The 23,107-nt window shown below is 35.9% G+C and overlaps 1 protein-coding gene across 1 annotated transcript in view; it reads right to left on the bottom strand.

Moving 5' to 3' along the window:
- Positions 1 to 1,088: 1,088 nt before the first annotated feature.
- The window catches only part of LOC145687882 (uncharacterized), a 208,523-nt gene continuing 186,504 nt past the window's right edge, over positions 1,089 to 23,107 (bottom strand). The window contains exon 3 of the mRNA XM_081761399.1: positions 1,089 to 2,915. Within this exon, the coding sequence (XP_081617525.1) occupies positions 2,074 to 2,915 (842 nt within the window). The 3' untranslated portion in view covers positions 1,089 to 2,073. The remainder of the gene's footprint in view (positions 2,916 to 23,107) is intronic.

The following is a 23,107-nucleotide window of genomic DNA, read 5'->3' as shown; positions in this document are numbered from 1 at the left end:
TCCTATTTATATCAAGATAATAAAACCAAAATCTTTATTATTTCACTATAAATATCGTATATTAGTGGAACTATAAAGTTGAGAAAAGCATATCTATAATATCTAGTCAACAGCAAGTCATTTTGTATAACAACTAATATGATTCATTGCTATGGCTAGATGTGGCACATTCGGTGTATTTCAATTCGGTGTATGGTCACCCTTCAGGTTTTAAGTACTCTAGTCACGACAAGACCCGAGTAGTGAGAGGTAAGAAGGTTCCGGCTGGATGTTGTTTGCGGAGCTTGGCTTTCGTTTCTGGATATGTGTGAGAGCAATGCAACTCATACGTCACGGATGCTGCCAAGATGGTGCTGCCAGGACTTAGTATTTGTCTTTAGGGTGTGAGGGCCACGTAACGCACATTGCCTCATGATTACTCTACGGCGTGATTGTGAGGTTTAATAATATAGGATATTTATAGTGAAATAACCATTTTTGGTTTTATTACCTTGATATATGTTAAACAATGCCTGATATAGGATATAATTGGATATTCTTAATCTACTAGTCATGCGAAGTACTTTGATATATAGGACGTATAGGTCAAGTTGTTCTATATATTTGCAACCGTGAATGGGTAAGGTTACTTCCGGGCAAGGAAATGAAACCTGTTTTAGAACTTGCTCGACAAACCCTTTCAGGAAATATATAGGTTATCCCCAGATTCTAGGTTCGACTTTGGACTCATCCCTGGTTAAACTTCCTTGTTTCTTGCCGTCTGGAATCAGTCCCAGTCACTACTTACCTTTCTGATTCAGCACACAGGAGGTTCACGTTTTGGATATTCCTAAACAACGTCTTCCACGCTGCTATATTATCTGGGAAAATGCTATAATGTATCCTTCCAGTATCATGGCATTTACGGTGTTATTGTATGCACTTGGCACGGGAACACAACATTTCCTAAGACTTTTTCATTGCTGCAATTCGGTTAAATTCTGTTTTTTTTTTAAGCACCACAGTCTCACGTCAAGTTCGTTGTTATAGACCAGAGACAGCCTCTTTAAACATAAATAGGTAATAAATAAACATTAAATTTATTTTCGAGTAAGAATTTTATTTTGCCACTTGACAAATTTTACAGGTTCACTATTTGACAAAGTTAGAAAGTGTGACGAATTATTCAGCCATATTCAACAAGTTACAATTTATTTTTTTCTTCTCATCATAACAGAATAAACCATTATTTTAGATATTAATTTATTTCAGTTGGAGAAATTTTTTACAAGTTATATGTTATTAGTAATTTTTAAAATTACCGAATAATCAATCAATTTGCACTGATTTTCTTTCATAAAATTTACACGAATCAAAATATTATATACAGGAAATGTAATGCCACACTTAAATAAGGTGTACATATGTTGTTGATATTGCTGCAGCCTGCATTTATATAAGTATATCTATCACAAATAGATTTTTAAAAGATATTAACTCGTTTGATTAAAAACCCAAAAATAATTTGGGATTGAGTGATGTAATATTGTGTGTCCCATCCCCCTCCAAATGGGACAACATAATATTTTAACATAAAATGCTACAGAGAAATTAACAAGCAAGACATGAAATTCTAATCTGAAAACTAAAACATAAGGTTTCGAAACACTATGACAAATACTTCTTGTTTGAAATACGTAAAATCTACATGTAAGTCTGTCTCATTACTTTAGTGCATGATAGGCAAATGAGATTAAAATTGTAAAGAAAAGCACTAAAAGAATTATAATGTGCAGTCATCAACATAAGATAATAGTATATATGATATATAGTGTAGTATATTAATTATATATATGTAATTGTATACTATACTATATAGTATCGTATCATATATATTTTTGTTGATGACTGTACAATTTACATTTTGGATAAAAATACCTGTTATATCAATATACTTAATACGGAAACAAAATAATTTAAATTGCAAATGTCAAATCAACAATAAACCTATGATCATAATTAAGTGGTTTGAGCGGAAATTTTGAATCATAGGTTTTTTTCTTTTCTCTTTTTTTTTTTTAACAAATTAAAGTTTTATGCAAATCTCTTTTTTCGTTCCAACAGTAAGATTTGAGTTGAATTGTGTTCTGGACTTCCTTCGAAAGTCCATGGTTCAGCTACTACCTCTTTATGGTTTTCGAGGTTTTCTTCTTGCTCAGGAGTTCTCTTTCCAAGAAACTCGGAGCCCAGTGCCCTTTTACCCAAAAACTCACTACCTAGCGCTCTTTTCCCTAAAAACTCTGAACCAAGGGCTTTCTTTTCAAGATAGTCAGACTCGGAGTCTCTTTTGCCTAGGAATTCGGATCCAAGTGCTCTTTTACCAAGAAATTCTGAACCTAATGCTCGTTTGCCCAAAAATTCAGATCCCATTACGCGCTTATCAAATTCATCAGATCGTTTTCCAAGAAATTCGGATCCCAAGCTTCGTTTTCCAAGAAATTCTGAACCCAAAGCTCGTTTTCCTAAAAATTCGGAGCCCAATGCTCGTTTCCCAAGGAATTCCGAACCCAAAGCACGTTTACCCAAGAATTCAGAACCTAAAGCCCTTTTCCCTAAAAACTCTGATCCCAAAGCTCTTTTGCCAAGAAACTCTGACCCCAGAGCCCTTTTCCCTAAAAACTCGGAACCAAGGGCTCTTTTCCCAAGGAATTCAGATCCTAAAGCGCGTTTCCCGAGAAATTCTGAACCCATGACACGCTTATCATCTACATGGTCATCAGTCGAGGATCGTTTCCCAAGGAATTCTGAGCCAAGGCGACGAACTGGACGATATGGAATCCCATGCATTCCTAGGCCTGAGTCTGGTTGATTGTGGAAGGCCATCAAGAAAAATCGGAGAAGCTCCCGAGCTGTGAGGCCGCGTTTTTCTTCAGCATCTGAAAGAACAAAAACAAGTAACAAGAATTAATCATCAAGTAGATGAGTATAATGAGTAAATTTGCAAATTTAAAAGAACGTTTCCAAAAAGTTTATGTTCGGAACCTTCCTAGCTGACGTCAAACTTCTAATTTGGGAAACGGTTTTAAGTATGTCCAAAACCCAGGTTTTTTATTCTTTTTCTCTAGATATATATTCTGCAGGCAAAATAATATAACTCACAAATATAGAATAATAATTTATGAGTAATAATAAGATATCTCTGAGGAAACTTAACCTACAGAACATTTTTATGCTGTAGACGTTAGCTGGTAATGACTCCACAATTAAAAGCTGGGACGTTGGGTTTCCTTTGGAAGGCAGTCCAGTAATAGTGTAAACCACTCTGAGTGTCTATGAACATCATTTTTGTGTAAACATTTGTCGTGGGTTTTTCTTGGATTTCTCACGTTTTTTTCTACAATAACATTCCACCAGTGATTTTATAATCATTCCCTTTCATTATAAATTCGTCTCCTTCACTCTAAAAGTCATACCGAGTCTAGAAATTTCATATCATTTCATTTTCAAAGTGTCTCATAGAACATCGTTGCAGTGTACGGAAACAATCACGTTGACGCATTCATTGCATTTTAACTTATAATTTGGACATCTTGAAGGTGAACTGCTGTTGGGTGACGGTGGGGGGGAACAACTGCATTCATCCTCAGCACACACACACATACACACAGAAAAGAAGAACATTTTGTGCACAGACCTCTACTGGAAAAGTGATATAGCTGTAAAATTTTAAGGATGAATTATTTGTCACTTAACATATATCGACAGTGACACGCCAGCGTTATGCCTAATTTATGTGAGGTAATCAAATCAGGAACATAGAAAATTGCGACCCAATATTTTTTTTCCATAGGAAAACACAAATAATAATTGACTGCACTTACACAGGAGGCAAATTTCAAAATATTAAGCATCTACCGAGTTCACCTGACCTGGCTTTAAGTGAAGGTTCTGTTCATAAAGTCCAACATCTCCGTGACCATTAGTGTTTCAGTGATAAATAGAGTAATAGATATTTGACCAATTGTTACATGAACATGCTAAAATATTTATCTATACATGTATTAATTTATTACAGAAGATATTGCAAAAAAATACTTTGATGACCAGAAGATTGTGCGGAAATTACAGTGAAAATATTACCTTATATCATTTACAATTACGTATGTGAGGATACGAATGTTTTCGGAATGGTTTCAAATTACATCAAACACAATTGATGACTTGGTTTATTCCTGTCAGAATTCGAAATATATTGTGGGTTAAAAGTGTTTGAATACCGTATTGATACATGAAGGTTCTACTTTTACAAGGGTCTCCATTATTATTTCCGTGATATACAGTTAGAAATATAACTTACTTGTTCACGAAAGCAAGAAATATTCGGTAAAGAGATTAATATTAAATAAACCGAACGTATACAAAACCATAAAAATGGAAACAATTGCATTTTATTATCAACTAAGCAAGAATGGGAATGTAAATGGAAGCCTTAGAAATATATTTTGTAGGTCTCTGAAGAACTCTTAATCAAATATTTTGTGTTAAGTATAATAATTTATGGAGCAGAATCAATGACATTATACAGGAATGATGGAAAATCACAAGACGTTTATGAGCAAAAGAAAGCAGATGATTTCAAAGTAAATTTAATGAGAAAATACAATGAGTGTTAGGGGAACAATTATCTAATTTCACGCAGTTAAGAAAAGAAACTGTTTTTGACAATGTTAAGATGCAGTGGCACATTGAGAGAAGCAATGGCGGTATGCTGGAACGGAAAAGCAAAAGACGAATAATTACTAGGTGAAAGCAAGAAAATAGCAGAAAATCTGCCCACGTGGAGGCTGGGGCAACTTGCAGCAAGTACTTCATGATGATAAGTGAACATCATTGCTCTGCTGAAAGCACTAAATTGATCAAAGCTGATATCAGAAACTGAAAATCAAGTTGTTGTGTCGTGAAACCGGTTACCAGACGTTTGTAACCGATCACGCAAATTGCATTACAATGTTTTGCTTCTAACGAAACATATTGTAATAACATAAACAATTTTCAAGGCATTTAGCATACAATCAAATTTCCTTGGAGCATGCTCAACTTTTGAACTTGATTCTATGTATCCTGTGACAGTTGTATCAGTTACAAATGTCAAGTCCTTTTTGTGTATAAGGAACGTTATTTACGTTCTTAGAGCGTTTTCTTTGAATGAAGATCAAACAAAGAGTCCAGTGGCAATAGAGGTCATTCGTGTAGTAATCGTCCACCATCGATGACGTCAATGAAAGTCGTGTAATGACATGTTTATACAAAAAAAAAAAAAAAAAGTAATAAAAGAGAGAGAGAGGGAGATTACTAGTCTTCTTTTAAAGAGCCAATGCCTTAATTCAGCTGCAATTAAAGTTTATGGCGACGTTCAGTCAACAAAAAAACAAGAAAAAATTTCGAATTCTGGATTATAATTTCAAGATAGATTTGTAGTATGGTTGGTTCTTGTTAAAGCGATGCCACAAGGCCAGTGTGTTAAGTGAAAATCTACAATTCTAAATTTTTTTCTTTATGTTGCAGTGGTACGCCGTCAAATTGCAATAACAATTGCAGGTTGTAGTTACAGTATTATAATCCAATGAACAGTGTACTGTTGGCCTAAAGCATGTTTCATCTTTATTTGTAATGAAGTATAGTATATTGGAACGATTGCATGCAATATAAACAGAAATACAGTAAAAGTAATGTGGACTTTCACTCAACAGGGTATATTCACTATTGTTCGCGTAGTTGATTAATTTGCGAGTGTTGAGGGCAACGCTGCCAACTGTACGTGCTGCAAGTGTTCACCCGTATTATACGGGTTTGGGAACTCAAATACGGGTGAACGGATTGCTATTGAAAATACAAGGGTGAACTAATAATTTTGACAGTGTTTTTTTTTATTGGTTAAAAGCAACAATTCGATCATTATTGTTATCATTTAGCAAAATAAATAAATAAAATAAAAAAATAGTCTTATTTGCCTACCCTACTGTGATCAGAATCACAAAATAAGATACGAACACAGTGATAACTTTGTATAAGCCCAATAGTAATTGTTTAGCCCCCATGCAACCAGCAATTTTTTATTCCCCCATGCAAACCCTATCATGATGATTTCCCGCGTGCGGCCCACTTACTCTTCTGTTATATTGCTAAACATAGTTTTTAAAAATACATGGGTGGATTTAACTGAAATAAAGTTCTAATTTAACGAAATTGATTTGGAGGACTCAAGCTGGGTGAGCAGGTTTTATAAGTTGGCAGCCCTGGATGAGGGGCTATCCACACTGAAGTTATCAGTTCTTGTCACGGTTGCATACTATTAAATTACAATCTCTTGATTATTTGCAAAGACTCTAGAAAATTCTACGAGAAAGTTTATACCTCGTTAACATGTGCGTTGAAAATAAAGTTGAAATTCAACATAATATAATCGTGGGACATAAATATGAAAGATTTCGTTTAATTTAGAAATATCACTTTAAAAACTTGAAACAACAAAGAGGGAAACTCACTATGGCGGATTCGAGGAGAAAAAGTGGATTTTTTTCCTGAGCTGTTGGGCGTAACTACTACTACTACTACTACTACTACTACTACTACTACTACTACTACTACTACTACTACTACTACTTATTATTATTATTATTATTATTATTATTATTATTATTATTATTATTATTATTATTATTATTATTATTATTATTATTATTATATTCTGCCTTTTGGCAGGTTCTGGGGCTAATGATCTATTTCTTTTTCTTTTAAAAAATGAGGTTTGCGTCTAGAAATATTTCTTCCGCGTTTCTCAATCTTCAGTTTCCTCTTTTAATTCCTAATATTTTCTTCTATTATTCAAATCATCGATCATTGTATTGTTCTTCCTACTTCTCGCTTTCCTTCCATCTTTCGTTCTATGGTGGAATGAAGAAGATCATTTCTTTGCAAGCATGAAGGATGGTGCTTAAAAGCGTAGTATTCTCTCTTACCTGTTTTGAAACCTCTTAAGGGGAGCGCGGTGGCTCAGTGGTAGAGCGTTCACCTCCGGTGCTTGGGGTCCCTGGTTCGATCCCAGCTCACGCCGTGTGGACTTTGTGGTGGACAAACATGGTGCTCGTGGGTTTTCTCGGGGTTCTCCCGTTTCCTCCCACTTTCTTCATTCCACTATTTCACTCATCTCCCATCATCACCGTCTCCTTTAGCCTAACCGGCATAACCGTGGGACTAAAACTTAAAGATTTCATTTCATTCATTTGAAGCCTCTTAATTTCTTTCTCTCTCTCTCTCTGTTTTATCTTGTACATCTTCCTCCAACGCCACATTTCGAAGCTCTCTAAATATTTATTCTTTAACTCCTTCAGTGTGGGTGGCGTATATATACGCTTTCATTTTGCTTTGGCTATTTTGTATTGCGTATGGCGAATATACTTGCCCATAGTATGAGTAATGTTATCCCGACAATATTTAGCGAGTTTGCGCTCAGCTGGTTTCAATTGTTGCTTAATTAAAAGAAGAAGACGAAAAAAAGAAAGAAATTAAAATAGAGTTTGGGCTTCGTCTAATATAGTTTTCATTCTTTGTTTTGTTTGAGAGCAGACAGTACAGTAATGGCTTCAAAACGATATTTCAACGATGCTGACACCGAGGAAGAGTTATCAATTAGTGATTTTGATGTAAGTGATTTTGAAACAGATTTAGAATCAACATCCAAAGTTCTCAAAAAACCTACACTTTTTACAGCGGTTCGCATCTGAAAATTACGCACTGAAGAGGTTAATCTCCGTAATGTCCAAGTGTCTGAACCATACAGTCCATACTTAACTTGACCAACTCTCCAGCTGCCTGTTCAGTATGTGCACAATAATATTTCCAGTGTAGGAAATAAGACTAATGGTTCTGCGATCGCTGCACTTCCTTGATTTTTTTCTTGCGCATTGAAATCATTGTTAGATGTAGAAAACCCTTCATCCATTCTCCACTTAGGTAGATCTTTTTTAATAAGTGAAGACAGTACTTTTATTGCATTGTCCCCTAATCCCTTGAGCAAATCTGGATGTATGTCATTGCATCCAGTGGCCTTCCTCCTTCGCACACCTTTGATGGCTCCTAACTACTATGTCCTCTATATCTGATTACCATCCCTGACACTTACTTAATACACATATGTTCATGCGACAAACAAGAAATGCATTTTTACGTTATTGAATATCAATCTCAGTGAACCATCTTACCCTGGCTTCAATTGGTGTTGTCGTAGGCGTGAAACTTCACTAAATCTCTGATACAGGATTAATACAGCATCAGATTGCGAGAATTAGGTAGCCAATTGTGATCATTACGGAATTTGGAAACTATTTCTGCAACACTTTTCTTATATATGTAATATTTTCTTTTATAATAATTACACGTTATTTATATGACTGTTAATCGTAAACGTGTCTACATGACACCTATAAAGTTTACAGTTCCACCCAAACAACATAACAAAAAGCTCACTAAAAATCTGTATCTGTAAAAGAACACTCTATATAAATACCTTTTGTGTCAAAAATATATACACACTTTGAATTTGTCATGGATAATTTATTTTCCAACCTACAAGGTTAAGTTTCTGAAAAAAAAGTACTCTTATGTTTCCTCAATAGGTGGCAGCAGATTTAGTGGTCTAGCCACGCAACCTAGTTAGTGGAAAAAGAGTAACACTAAAATGGCTGACGGACATTTAACCTTTGAAGAGCGGAAGCAAAGTAGTACTGAAAGTTTGACAATGTATTCTGCAGTTCCGAGACATGAAGAGGTGAGTATGGAACTGATCTACTTTCAAGGTCTAACCATTACAAGTCTATGAGACAAATTCGAGTTGAGTTGAGTTGATTTTAGTTTAGCGTCCCTTTCAGCAGCAAGGCTATATGAGACGTGGACCTACTGATTAACGTGGAATCCGAACCACATGAGCTCCCGCCGGGAATCGAACCCGGGACTCCCACGCCAAAGGCGCGTACGCTAACCGCTTAGCCACGGAGGAGCTCGAGACCAATTCGAGTTTCATGGAACCTTGTGTGATGTCCAGAAAGGCCGATCAGAGCAACCTTGCAAGGCTACAATGCTGAAACCTCACGTACGGTGCTGGAACTGTTTCAGCGTTCGCGTTCAGCACAGAATCACGTGGAAGCAGTGTAAGGGCTAGTAGTGTGTTACACATATTAAAGGAAGGTAAAGTTGCGTGTATAGCTTCTAAGACTGGTGCAACAACTAAGTGACGACGTCCCAGATCGCAGGATACAATTTCGTGAATGGCCTCAGAAGATGGTTACACGTGAACCGGGATTCATAGGTAGAATTTTTGATCGGATAAACCACAATTCAAACTTAATGGATCTGTCAATATATATACTAAGTCCCGAGTGACTGCCTGATGAACATACATGTCAAACTGCTTAAGCTAGAAACTTGAAATTTTGACAGTATGGTCACACATCATAAGGAATGATTGTCTGAAATTCGACGCGAAGCGAAATGTGAGTGACAATCATGATACGTAGTAAAATGTTCATATCTCCAAATATCTGAAGGATAAAGCTATGAAATTTGGTATATGGACTTCCCATTTTGTTAAACACATGTTTCTTGTTATTTTTTCTAGAAGGGAAGAAAAACTCGGGAAAAAAGGAAGGGGCTCTAATTGTTAAAGTACGAAGGCCATTTTTCAAAATCCTTTAAGGTTAAGGGTATGAAATTTCATATATATATATATATATATATATATATATATATATATATATATATATATATATATATATATATATATATATATATATATATACTTTTCATTTGTAACAAAAACGTGTTTAAGCATTTCTGGAAACAAATAAGACGGGATGAAAATGGTGAGGGCACAATGGTTATAATAAAATAGGCAAATCTTGAAATCTCTTAGAATTAAACATGTTAGTAATAAGAAACTTGGTATCCAAACTATTTGATTAAAACAAGTGGACTTATATGACAGCATTTACAAAATTTACGATTGTAACAAGAGGGAGCAGTATCAATTTTTTTCCTCAATATATGTAAATGACTTCAAGGTTATCAATCTCATTAGGAGAAAACGGATAAACCAGTTGAAATTAATTTTTGAGCACAGGATTTGGACTCATATCGGTTTCTATCATTTCACTTTGATTGAAATGTTGATCCTAAGAGGTGAAAAAGGTATATTTTTTTCGAAAAGAATAAGGCCTAAACTCCTTGCGAAGAACGAGGGCGAAGGCTGAAATATCAGATGCGAGTCCATAGACCTGATAAATGTGGGCAAAGTCACCAGCTAGCCGAAGGCTAATATATATATATATAGTTTACTTTGAAGATTAATATGTAATTGGAAGAAATGTATTTTGTAGGTAGGAAAAAATATCTAATCTACCGGATTATTATCGATTAGAATTACCTATAAGAATTATAATTACTACAAGGGAAGTTAAAAATTATCCATAATTTTGACAAAACTCTTCTTATAATGTTCAAACTAGCTTCTGTTCTCGTTTATTTTATTGTTATGCTGTTTTGGCCGTGCTATTAAAGTTTGACCCTAATTCCTCCATTTGTCTTCCTTTTGTTGCAGATAGAACATGGCCGTTCCCTTAGAAGTTTGCACCAAAGAGGAACAACGAGCAATGATCCACTTTTTGCTGGTCGGAAGGTGTATCAAGGGCCGCAATCCATCAAAGACTTTCGACACAATACGAGAACAGTGTGTTGCCGCAAAGGAGTGTCTACGAATGGATTGAAAAATTCAAAAATGTTCGCACAAGTGTTACGCACGAGGAAGGAGCCAGAGGACCACCTACGGCCACAAATGATAACGACATTGAGCGTGCACGTGATATGATTCTGTTAGACAGACGACTGACTATTGATGAGGTGGCACATTGTCTGGAAATCAGTCATGGTTCCTGATACACTTTCCGACTACAAAAAGCATATAACTGCTCGTTGTTTCTCTTTGGTGCAAACTTCTAACGGAACGGTTATGATCTACCTGCAATAAAAGAAAGACATATGGAGAAATTAGTAACAAACTTTCATAGCATGACAACAACAGTATAACAATAAAACAAACGAGAACAGAGGTCAGTGTGGACTATGTAAGAAGAGTTATGTCAAAATTGCGGATAATTTTTGACTCGCCCTCGTATATTAATTACATCAGGAGTTTCGCAAGTACATGGATTTTAATTTGGTATATTATCCTACATAGAAACTAGTCCGGCTAAAATTTTGAACTGGGTGACGAGAAATTTGTACAAATCGATATGAAGTCGAAAGTGAAAGTCTCACATGTTGCATTCGTTACAATGTAGAAATGTTCATGTTTATTTCTTGAAACAAACAAACAAAAAAATGGTAGTAAAAATACATTTAAAGTTGTATTTTAGTGAACTAAATGTTAAATTTTGCATGTAGTTAGGAAGACAATGCAACTGTAGAAATATAAAGTTACTCCTCGTAAGTTCAACTTTCGTTTATGGCTCTCACGTTCTTCCTACGTCACTTCTATTGTCGTCTGTGCAGTGAAATATTCATAGACAGAGAGATACAATGTGTGGTCATTTTGTACACGAGTTGACCCACAAGCAATGTGAAAGGAACTTGCGAAACATTGACAGCTTTTCATGGAAGTGCTACCTTGCGTATCTAGATATTTCGAAAACACAGATTGAATTTCAACATTAGCAAAGAACGTAAGAAATAGTACATAGAAATAAGAGAAGAAAATTTACGACTATAAGATTGTTTATGCTGGAAAGTTGCAGTAAAATTACATCTATTATTAGCATTTTAGTAGGTTGCTAAACGACAGCCACTTTAGCAGTGCGTGCTAATTACCATCATAGGTATTCTACCATTATTGGCAGGTTACTTTCTCCAACTGAGAAGCTTCCATGCTCCACGGTTTCCCGCAAACCTCTTCGTCTTCACGTACGATTTCTCTGTTTTGATATCGTCCATCAATTGTGGTCTCCTTCGCCACCTCCCTCTCTTTCCTGCCACCATACCTTCTAGCACGTCCCTCATGATATAGTTCCTTCTTAGCGAATGTCGCAAACACTTTCTTTTCCTCTTCTTAATAATATCTAAAATTGTTCTTTTCTCACCCACCATTTCAAAGACCCTTTCATTCGTTTTACGCTCAACCGAGCTAATTCTCTCCATTCTTCTCCACATACACATTTCGAAAGCTTCCAGTCGTTTTTAACCTTTTTTGCGTAATGTCTATGTTTATGACTGCAATATTCTTAACGTTTGGTTAACAAAGCCCAAAAATGAAACATATAAAGAGTATACATGAACAATGATGAAAGTCATCTTTAATGATTGTCATTTTATGGCTCCAATTGGTAGAGAATACCATGAGGTTTCTGGTCGTAAATTCATCCGTCACAGAAAAGATGTGAGTCTTACGTACAACATTTTTTTTTAAAAGCATGGAAGATCGAAGAACGATGAATGTTCTAGCACTTACAAAGCTTATATTACCTTAGAAGTATGAAAATGTTCCTTTTATCGTTATTTCCCGTACTCTTTATTAGGGTCTGCTCTAACATATATGCAACAAGTGCATTTGCACTTGGTGGCAAGTTCCGAAGAGCGGCAAAATCTGTCATAACTATATTATTTAAAATAAATATTTCTTGTTGGAAACATACTTCATGATGATGATAGTTAAATTTACTAAACTGACCTTCTATTTGAATAATACGTTTATAAATCATGTTCAGGTCGCATTAATTTAAGGTCACATGAACAGTGATAAAACAAATGATCAAACAAATCCCATCATGAATTGCTTGATTGTTGTCAAGTACAAGAACTCAATTCTCGAACAGTAGCGAACACCTGTTCCATATAGTTAGTTATCACAGTTTTGATATGAAAACTAGTTTCGTCTTTGTCAGGAACAAGTTCCTTATCATTAAAGGTGGAAACAATTTTTTTTAAATTTTCTTTAGCAGATGTAGAAGGAAAATCAAGAAATAAAGATAAAATAGCTAGTTGTATTGGCATTGCAAATTGATATATTGAGAGTGAAGCTCGATATTGAATTCTATGAAAAAGACTATTCTATGCATGAAAAGGATTGAATTCTATGCATTTTTCCTCTGCAGGTGTGTTTGGTTTATCTTTCAGTAACATAATAGATTATTATTTAAAGAATAAAATACATAGTGAGACTGTATTTGTAGTGTTTAGGCCTTTCTAAGTGCGAATACTTTTTCCCTCCCTTCGTTGTTTATGATAGGGTAGGATACTTAAGATTGTTTATTTTACTATTTGTTCTTTCTGGAGAAGGAGGGCGGCAAACGATGACATTACACAGGGTGGCAAATTGCCTAGGGCTAGCCCTGCTCTTTATATATCAAATAGTAGATCTCAGTAAGCTGAAGAACATGGTATGAGTAAGTGTATATTCTTTGAGTTTTGGGGGGGCACGGTGGCTTAGTGGTAGAGCGTTCACCTCTGGTGCTTAGGGTCTCGGGTTCGATCCCAGCCCCCGCCAAGTGAACTTTGTGGTGGACAAACACCGTGTGCGTGGGTTTTCTCGGGGTTCTCCCATTTTCTTCATTCCACCATTTCATTCATTATTCATCATCACCGTCTCCTTTAGCCTATCCGGCATAACCGTGGGAGGAAGCGTAAATCTTTGAGTTTTACGGTTATGCCGGCTAGGCTAAAGGAAATAGTGTATATTCTTATACGCTGTTTCCGAGAAAATCAACAAAAATTTTTCTGCAATCCAAAATTGATGCATGATATGAAACTGATACGAAAGGATACCGTCATTAAGCTTTTCACCATGACACTGAGAAGACAATAATACAGAGTAAAATTCAGTGGCAGATCCAGCACGGGGCCGAAGGACGAGACCCCCAGTAAAAAATAATTGAAGCTATTATTTAAACCGACACACAATCATAGTCATACGTCTTGCGAATAAAATAAAAAAAAATAATAATAAATAAAATAAAATAAACATACTGCTGAGCAAGACTGCACTTATTTAATATAAAAACACATTTACACGTCACGTTTCGATCTTCTAACCAAGATGCTCATCCAAGAGTGTACGTCTGATGAGGATCTTGGCTAGAAGATCGAAACGTCACGTGTAAATGTGTTTTTATATTAAATAAGTGCAGTCTTGTTCAGCAGTGTGTTTATTTTTCTATTACTTAAATATTTGTCAAAGTTTATAGTAAACTATATACCTATCATAGTCTGGTATCTGGCTGCCCACCCCAGTTTCTATCTTCTAGATCCGCCACTGGTAAAATTAATTAGATAAAACCCAAAATTATTATTAACTCTAAATTTTTATTCTAAGGTAGAAAAGAAAAAAAGTTAATGTATCTACATTATTGTCAACTCCCATCAAGTTAATAAAAGTGAAGTGATAATGAGAATAATACTTTTGCTGTGGATTTATGAGGTCAAAACAACCCTTCTGAAGGTCTCACTTTTATATTTTATAAAATGGCGTTTTAAATCATTTTTTAAAATGCCGCTAATAATGTTTATTTATTCCATTTTAATTAGAAAAAAAAAATCGTCCTCATAATTTTCTTTTTGAGTGCCTTTGTTAGAAAGAAACATATTTGTCATTAATATCACTATTTCTTTCTTTCTTTATTTCAGGATTAAATATTAGTAGGGAAAGGGGCTCAAGTTCCCGATGTACGTCTCTCCAAAGAAGAAAAAAATGCTTGTTTGTCATGCCGTTACCTGAAGCAAATTCTTCAAAGTTAACTTAATCAAAGCTGGTTCCAACATTTCTTTGAGAGGCCTTGTGATAGTCTTGGAATATAATTTAATGCCAGTTAATATTGCTCAAACCCAGGCACGCACTCAGAATATTTTATTGGGAGGAGTCCAAAGTTTGAGGGAGTCCAATATTACAAGACATTACCTACGTCTATGTAGTATTGAGCCAATATTATTCTACACCTGAAAAGACGATAAGTAATTGCTGTTAAGTACAGCCATTTATGTACTCAGAAAAATTATATGAAACCAGTTTCTCTTTAAAAAGAAAAGGAAGAGTACAAATGAAATGTAGAATGAAATCATGGGTCTAGGTCAAAACTCCCACAGTCAAAACTTCCACACTGAATAAATGTCAAAACGCCCACACAATCGGTCATAACTCCCACACAGATGGACAAATCTCCCCAAATACATGAACGGTCAAATCTCCCACAGCCGAAACTCCCACACTGAAGAAATGTCAAAACGCCCACTCAATCGGTCATAACTCCCACACAAATGGACAAAACACCCACACATAGCAACGGTCACAATCCCCATATAAATTGACAAAACTCCCACACAAATGAACAAAAGTCCCATACGCAGAAATTGTCACAACCGCCACACAAATGGACAAAACTCCCACACAACCGGACAAACCTCCCACACTTTGAAAGGGTCATGGTTGCATGTCTTGTGTTTCACACGCTAAAAATAATGAAAAGAAGTACAAGGGGATTTGTCCACTTATTACCTTCTCTACTTTGGATCATAAGAGTTTTTTGGACTTTTCTAAATTATTTCAGCGTGTGAAATTTACAAAACGTGCAACCAGGATCATTTCAAAGTGCGGGGGATTTATCCGATTATGTGGGGCTTTTGTCCATTTGTGTGGCGGTTGTGACAATTTCTGCGTGTGGGAGTTTTGTCCATTTGTGGGGAGTTATGACCGTTGGGGATTAAGACCGCTTACCTGTGTGGAAGTTTTGACTGTGGGAGTTTTTACCGTTCGTGCATTTGGGAGATTTGTCCATTTGTGTGGGAGTTATGACCGACTGTCTGGGCGTTTAGACATTTTCTAAGTGTGGGAGTTTTAGCTGTGGGAGTTATGACCGTTGGTGGATTTGGGAGATTTGTCCATTTGTGTGGGAGTTACGACCGTTTTTGTGGGCGTTTTGACAATTTTTGAGTGTGGGAGTTTCGGCTGTGGGAGTTTCGACCTGCTTCCGAAATAAATCATGCTACATGACTATTTTTTGTGATAAATATACATGATTTTATTAAGAAAGTGTATACATATAGTTACGAAGTTTGCCGGAGGAATCCGGACCTGGTGGACCCCAGCATGGATGCGTCTCTGTGAGTCAAGCTAAAATTCCAATTGAGTCAATTTGTAATTGTCTTGATTTGTTTCAGAAATTATGCAGTAAAGTATTTCGAACGTTTTATGTTGTATATAACAAATCGTAATAGTCTATCTCTTATGACAATTGTTAAAAGATCTGCGAGCTCAAAATTAAACTTTTTTTTTTTTTTTTTTTTTTTTTTTTTTTTACAATGATGACCTCCATCAATGTTATCAAGATGAGTGTAAAGTCTCATACGGAAACCACGGTATGTATTAAGATGAACTTAATGCTGAACCATAACCTATACTAATTAAGCTTTTTTATGACAATTATTAATGAGGTATGGTCTAAAATTATGGCTAACTCCTAAAATTTATTTTTGTTTACATATAAAACCAAACCAAACCAAACCACTTGGCGTAACAGCTCCTTGTGGACCAAAGGCCCTCCAACCCCATCTGTTAGCGAACGTGTGAACTACGTCAATCCTCTTAACGAACACGTGCTCAGCGCGCTGCGTTTCTACCCTATCTCTAACAGGTGTATTAGGAGCTTCCTAGACCTAGTGGCCATCACGTCTTGCTTTAACGTGACACCCCAGTTTGCCTCACAACGCTGGGTGGACACCGAAAATTGGGAAGCGCCAGCCGGGAATCTAATCTAGGTCCACGCGGACATGAATCCAACGATCTAACCATTAGAATCCGATGTCCCCTATGAGATACATATATGGAATGAAAATAAATCTTTCAGTTTAACGTCCCATTATTGCGCCCTTTAGGCTAAGGAAGACGGATGGTTAAGGGAAGAGAATGATGATGCAAGAAACTCTTGGAATGTGAATGTAGGAGGAAACGAGAGTACTCCGAGAAATTCCACCGACACCATGTTGTCCACAACAAACTTCCTTAGCCGGTTATCGAATGAGGGGCAAGTCGGACTCGAGCTAAGCGCTCTACCACTGAGTCACTGTACCCTCGAGACAGATATAAACTGATAGTTCACATCAAGCTTAACAAGAGATTGTATCTATTGTTTTTGTTACTTCTAACCGTAACATCCATACTACTAATAAAAATATAATACATTCTGTCAATAGTAAACCAATTATTTTGATTTCAATCATATTGTGCTGAATAGGAATTCACTAAAATACTGGGTTTGTCCGGAAAGTAGTAGCACTGATTTTCTTCGAAAAATATTATTCTCAATTTTGACGAATCGACCTAATAGTTTTCAAAGTATGCCCCTTCTGCATCAACACAGTGTTTCCAGTGACTCTGCCGATCACTGAAGGCTCTCTGGAACGCAGAAACTGGAATGCCCTTCCGCTCCCTCGTTACGGCCTCTCGAATGGCCTGGATCGAGCCGTGGTGCCGTCCTTTCATGACCTTTTTCAGTCGGGGGAAGAGGAAAAAGTCTGCAGGAGCAACATCTGGGCTGTAGGGTGACTGGGAAAACTGTGTGGTGCCATGTTATGTCAGGAAGTCCATGACAGCAAAAGCAGTGTGGCTCGGAGCATTGTCTGATGAAGTTTCCATTGCCCAGCCATTGATGGACGGACGCGGGTGACTCGTTTTCTGAGTGTTTCAAGTACTTCCACGTAGAATGCAGGATTCACAGTCTGACCACGCGATACAAATTCTCTGTGAAACCTCCTTTGTGGAGATGTCAAGGCACTTCTAAAGGGGTTCGCCTTAAACTCGATCTATACTCCGTGAAGGTTTAGAAATGACTGGCGACTGATGTGCTGGCAGCTAAAACCTCCCACCACCCAACCAGTGCAGTAATATCCCATTCCTTCACCACGCTTTGGTGGGAAAAGATCACTCCCACTACTTCCCGGAGAAACCCTGTATAATCTTCGAAACTCTCAAATTGTTAGCCTTCGAAGTAAGTACATCTTCCACCAGCGAAATTAGTAATTACTTAACGAAAGGACAATTAACTAATCTGCACATACACATTAAGCAAATTTAAACAAACAGTGTAAATAGCAATCTACCTTAATTAAAATCAATAGACCGTAATGTGGTAAAAAAAAAAGTGAGAAATCATTTGTTGTTCAATAATAGCAACATGATGTTGCTAAGGCAATAATTCTCAATTGTGGTATTCGATTGTCAAGTGTTGCACAATAAATAACAACTTACCAATTCGCTCTCTCTCTCTCTCTCCACATATTTACAGGGCCGCAACTACACACAGAAGTTTGGGGGGTATAAGTATGTTAGGGGGCACAATCATTAACAATTTAAGCCGGTCTATATCAATAATTATTGAGATTTTGTACGCGTGGTAACTATAATTTTTTAATTATATACGTTCATTCAGGCTAGTTAATACAATAATAATAATAATAATAATAATAATAATAATAATAATAATAATAATAATAATAATAATAATAATAATAATATATCATTTATCAGCAGCTTTTAGAGGTAAGGAGCACTTATCACAGTACTTTCTCTGTTAATCGTGCATACCCAGTTCTAATCTTCATTGACAATTGCTACATTGAGAAATCAGCAATCATTTTTTAGAATAAAAATTTCGAGGAAAGAACGCTGTATCTTTATTTGTGAGTCATTCCTAGCTCATTTCTACATTTTTTCATATTGTGTTTTTTCTTTCAGAAGAAAAAAATCGATTTAAAATAAGCCATCGAATACAAATATCTAAATTATATTTTTTGTATTAATATAGCACATAATGCAGCATTCTCGTCTGGAGAGGCAATAAAAATTTAGGGGGCCCTTGTCCCCTAACTTCATCTGGGAATTTTGCAATTGAAATTTTCGATCTTACATCTGGTGGAAACCACAGTCTGTAACCAACCAATGGATAGACCGAGCTTACGCATATGATCACAAACGCCATACATGTTCGGAAAACAGACTGGGCTGCTCAGTCATTCAGAAGTTAATGTATCGTTGAGCAAGGTCGTTTGAAACTTAACCATGGAGAACACACAATTGCAAGTAATTTTCCTTTAAGAATTCAAACTTGAATATTCTGCACAACTAGCCGCGAAAAAGATCAACAGCGCACTTGAGCCAGTAGTGGGGAATGGATACACCATATGCTTTGTCTGTGAAATTTCTTGCCGGTGACACAACATTAAAAAATGAACCCTGCGGCCACCGACAAACAAAATTTTCTGATGAGCTTTGCAGAAACTCCGTGGAAGCAGGCCTTCATAAAAATGTTCCTGCAATTATAAACGAGACAAGCATAGAGCCTAGTTCTATCGTTTGGCGGATCCATGCAGTTGGTAAGGTGAGAAGGTTTATCTGACGGATAACACGTGACTTGCCACCAGGCCATCAGGATCGCCGTCTAGAGGTTGTACAGTTCTCTGATTGTAAGGAATAACCAGAAATTTCCTCCAACAGGATTGTCACATTTGATGCAAAATTGATCTCTTATGATAATCATAAACTTTCAGAACAGTGGATAGTTACCAACGTCGGGGACATTTTCCTAGGACCTTTTGTTGCGGCTTGTGACGTGGGGTGGTCTATTATAACGTTTTCCTTTCGAAGCGAAACAATCACTGCTGATCATTATAGTGCTGAAGTCCATGGAATGCACCATAAAAACTACGGAAGAAAATTTTGTTAGACTTGTTGAGATTTATCAGTTGTTACACACACTGTATGTCTAACCTGGGGAAATTTATCGTTAAACAGAAATTCGTTTAAAAGTTAAACATAATTTTATTGGATCAAAAGATCGTTGTAAAAGTCATGGTAATTGTTATTTTTCTCGAAAATGGTAACGAACAAAAAAAAAAAAAAAAAACTGAAATATTCAAATGAAAGGCTAGTTCATATGTAAACATTACATGTAGGGAGATGGAAGAACACATACACCACCATAAAGATATACCACGAGAAAAAAATGTCGTTTCAAACGTGTGTTACTGTCAATTGCAACAGTAGGCCTATACAATAGTACATTACAAAGTATGCAATGTATAGTGGACTCTGAGATACTACTTCGAGGTACTCTAAGATAGCACCGGTACCTGTTCTTCCCCTGTAATATTGTGTACTGTTGCAATTGAAAGTAAAACATGTTTGAAACGCCAAAAAAAATTTTCGTCTTTTTTTCTCATGCTATATCTTTATGGTGGTGCGTGTGTTCATCCATCTCCCTACATGTAATGTTTACATATAAACTAACCTTCGATTTGCATATTTCAGAATTCTTTACTCGTTACTATTTTTGAGAAAAAAATAGTTGTCATGACTTTTGCAATGACCATCGGATGTTCAGGCAAAAAATAATTGTAGACATTATACCTGGAGAACTGCATATAGTGTAGCCACACCCAAACTACTCACTATAACGTAAAAAAATCGATTTAGGAGCCGTTCAAAAATTTTGACCTTTGATCCAAAAACTAACTACTGGACAAGATCGCAATCTGTTTGATGCATTGTTTGATCATTCCTAAAATTCTTATCCTATACTCCATTAAGCATTTTGTGTACTGCCCTGTTGCTAATATCATAATGGAAATCTTGATCGGGTTATATTTCTGTATCAGTTTTTTTCTTAATAGATGTCAAGGCTGTACAACATTAGTTTTTAGATTTACAAAAGAATTTGTTTTTCTCCAAAACTAATTATATAATCTTGTCCATATCATCTTGTTGAGTTCAATCAGATCCCTATCGATTGGTAGATATCTGCTTTTTGGACACTCGTTGTTGTTGTTGTTGTACCTTTAGTATTATAGATATTGTATTTTGTACCTTGATTTCCTCTCACTGAACGGGCTGTAATGAAAATTTCAGTGTATTAGCTTCCTATTTCAGAGTTTTCGAGTTTTGCTCAACACTTTCTGCTATTGATCATTAGAGCGCGTTCATGTTCGTCAGCTGAAGGGCATTAAATATTTACAATGTGGAAAACTCAAGAACTGATTTGGCAACAAAAAAAAAATCATCCAGTTTCGTTCCGGGTGAGTTCTTTTTGAGGGTGAGGAGTTGTGCACCTGTTCACAGAACAAGCAAGAAGACTGTGAATGTGTTTGCTGTCAAAACAGGTGTTGATAATTGCAAGATTTCTTTCACTCGAGAACTCACAACAAGGGTGTCCACTTCCTGTAAGAGGAGGGACGTGCGTCAAATAATTGTTGATCAATTCCTTCCCATCTATTGCTACTTTTTCATTGGTACACGCTGACGTCTCAATAATTAACAGCAGGAAATGAACACTTACAAAAAATGAAATCAAAACAAATTTTATTCACTTAGAAGGATATTGAAAAATTGACTTTCTTAAAAAGAAAAAATGCACCACTTAATTTGTTCAGCGCAAGAGATAACTTTTGACACATTTTTGCCACCATATCTTCGAAAGTTTCATGGTTGGCCCTATTTTTCGTTATGCAAAAGACTAGAATTTAATTTCACGTAGTTCAGTTTGGGTTTGAAAAAATCGAAATCTTTCCATTCAACGTCCCATTACTATGCTCATTAGACTAAGGGAGACGGATGATTGAAGCAAGTGAATGACGATGGAATAATTGGGTGGAATGAGAGTGTGGAAGGAAACAGAGGTACCTCTAGAAAATCCACAGACACAATGTTGTTCACTACAAACTTACTTGGCCAGGGTTTGAACCAGGGACCCCACGTGCCAGAGGTAAGCAGTCTACTATTGAGCCACCGTGGTTATAAGGATTACAGAACAACTTCACCGGCCTCGGATTACTTGGTTTAGATCTCGTGTTAAGCTATACGTAGTAATATCATACAAGACTGATGATAGAAAGAATCGTTAAATTATGTCTGATTTGAAATGGTGTTTTTGTTTTACGCACATAAAATAAATGAAAGATACAATTCGTACATAAACCATTATAAGAATTGAATCATCTATGTTAAGAAGAGAATGAAGATCAAGAATAGCAAAATGAGTTTTAATTCCCGCTCCATACGTGACTGGCGCAGTGTATAGTTCTCAAGTTCCAGTAAAAACTTGAGAATTGAATTAAAACTCCATCAATTTTACATTTTTTTTTCAAACGTAGCAAAACAACCTCATATATAAAAAGATAGAGAACGATTTGCACAACAATTCAGAGCCTGTAACGGAGAAAACGTTTGGTATTTGTACCTGGCCAATCATATCCTTTAGTTAGTTATGTATACATGAATTATAATATATATATATATATATATATATATATATATATATATATATATATATATTTGTATTTATTTATTAACCCATCCATTTCTTAGATTAAAATTGATTAAATTAATATTTGAAAATTAAGATGATTTATTCACATTTCAGTTTGATAATAAATGGCAATTTTAAATGTTCAGAGATATCACAAAGTCACGTTACCCCTATGTATTGCATAGATGTTAATGAATTGGTGTTTTTTAATGTTGCACGTGCTGATATATATATATATATATATATATATATATATATATATATATATATATATATATAAAAATTATGGCTGATGATTCCACTTACACCATAGAGGAAGGGATCGTAATGAGCACATGGGCTCTCGAACGACCCCATACAGTTAAATCAATGAGAGAAATTGAGCATGATTTCACTGATATGTTTAAGAAACCTTCCCCCTCTGAAACCAACAATTTTACGGTATAAGAAAAAGTTCTTTGCAACTGGTTGCATGAAAGATAAACTCGACTCAGGACGCCTACCAACACCGCTGGAAACGTATGTGGAGGCTATAGTGTCTGTATAAAGATCACCAAAAAAAAGTCCATTCGTAATCTGTCACAGGAATCGGGTATTCCAAACTCGATATTACGAAAACATATGAAGAAGGATTTGCAGTTAAAGGCATTAAAACTTCGTTTGTAAACGAATTGAGTGAGTCTGAGATGCAAAAACGTCAGCAGGTTTGTGGGCGAATGTATTTACAACTCTTCTTTCAA

The sequence above is a fragment of the Thermobia domestica genome, chromosome 6, assembly GCF_964235325.1.
Source record: "Thermobia domestica chromosome 6, izTheDome1.hap1.1, whole genome shotgun sequence".
In the NCBI taxonomy this organism is placed as follows: Eukaryota; Metazoa; Arthropoda; class Insecta; order Zygentoma; family Lepismatidae; genus Thermobia; species Thermobia domestica.
The sequence above is the reverse complement of the archived record's forward strand: the minus strand, read 5'-3'. Positions and strand labels throughout refer to the sequence as shown.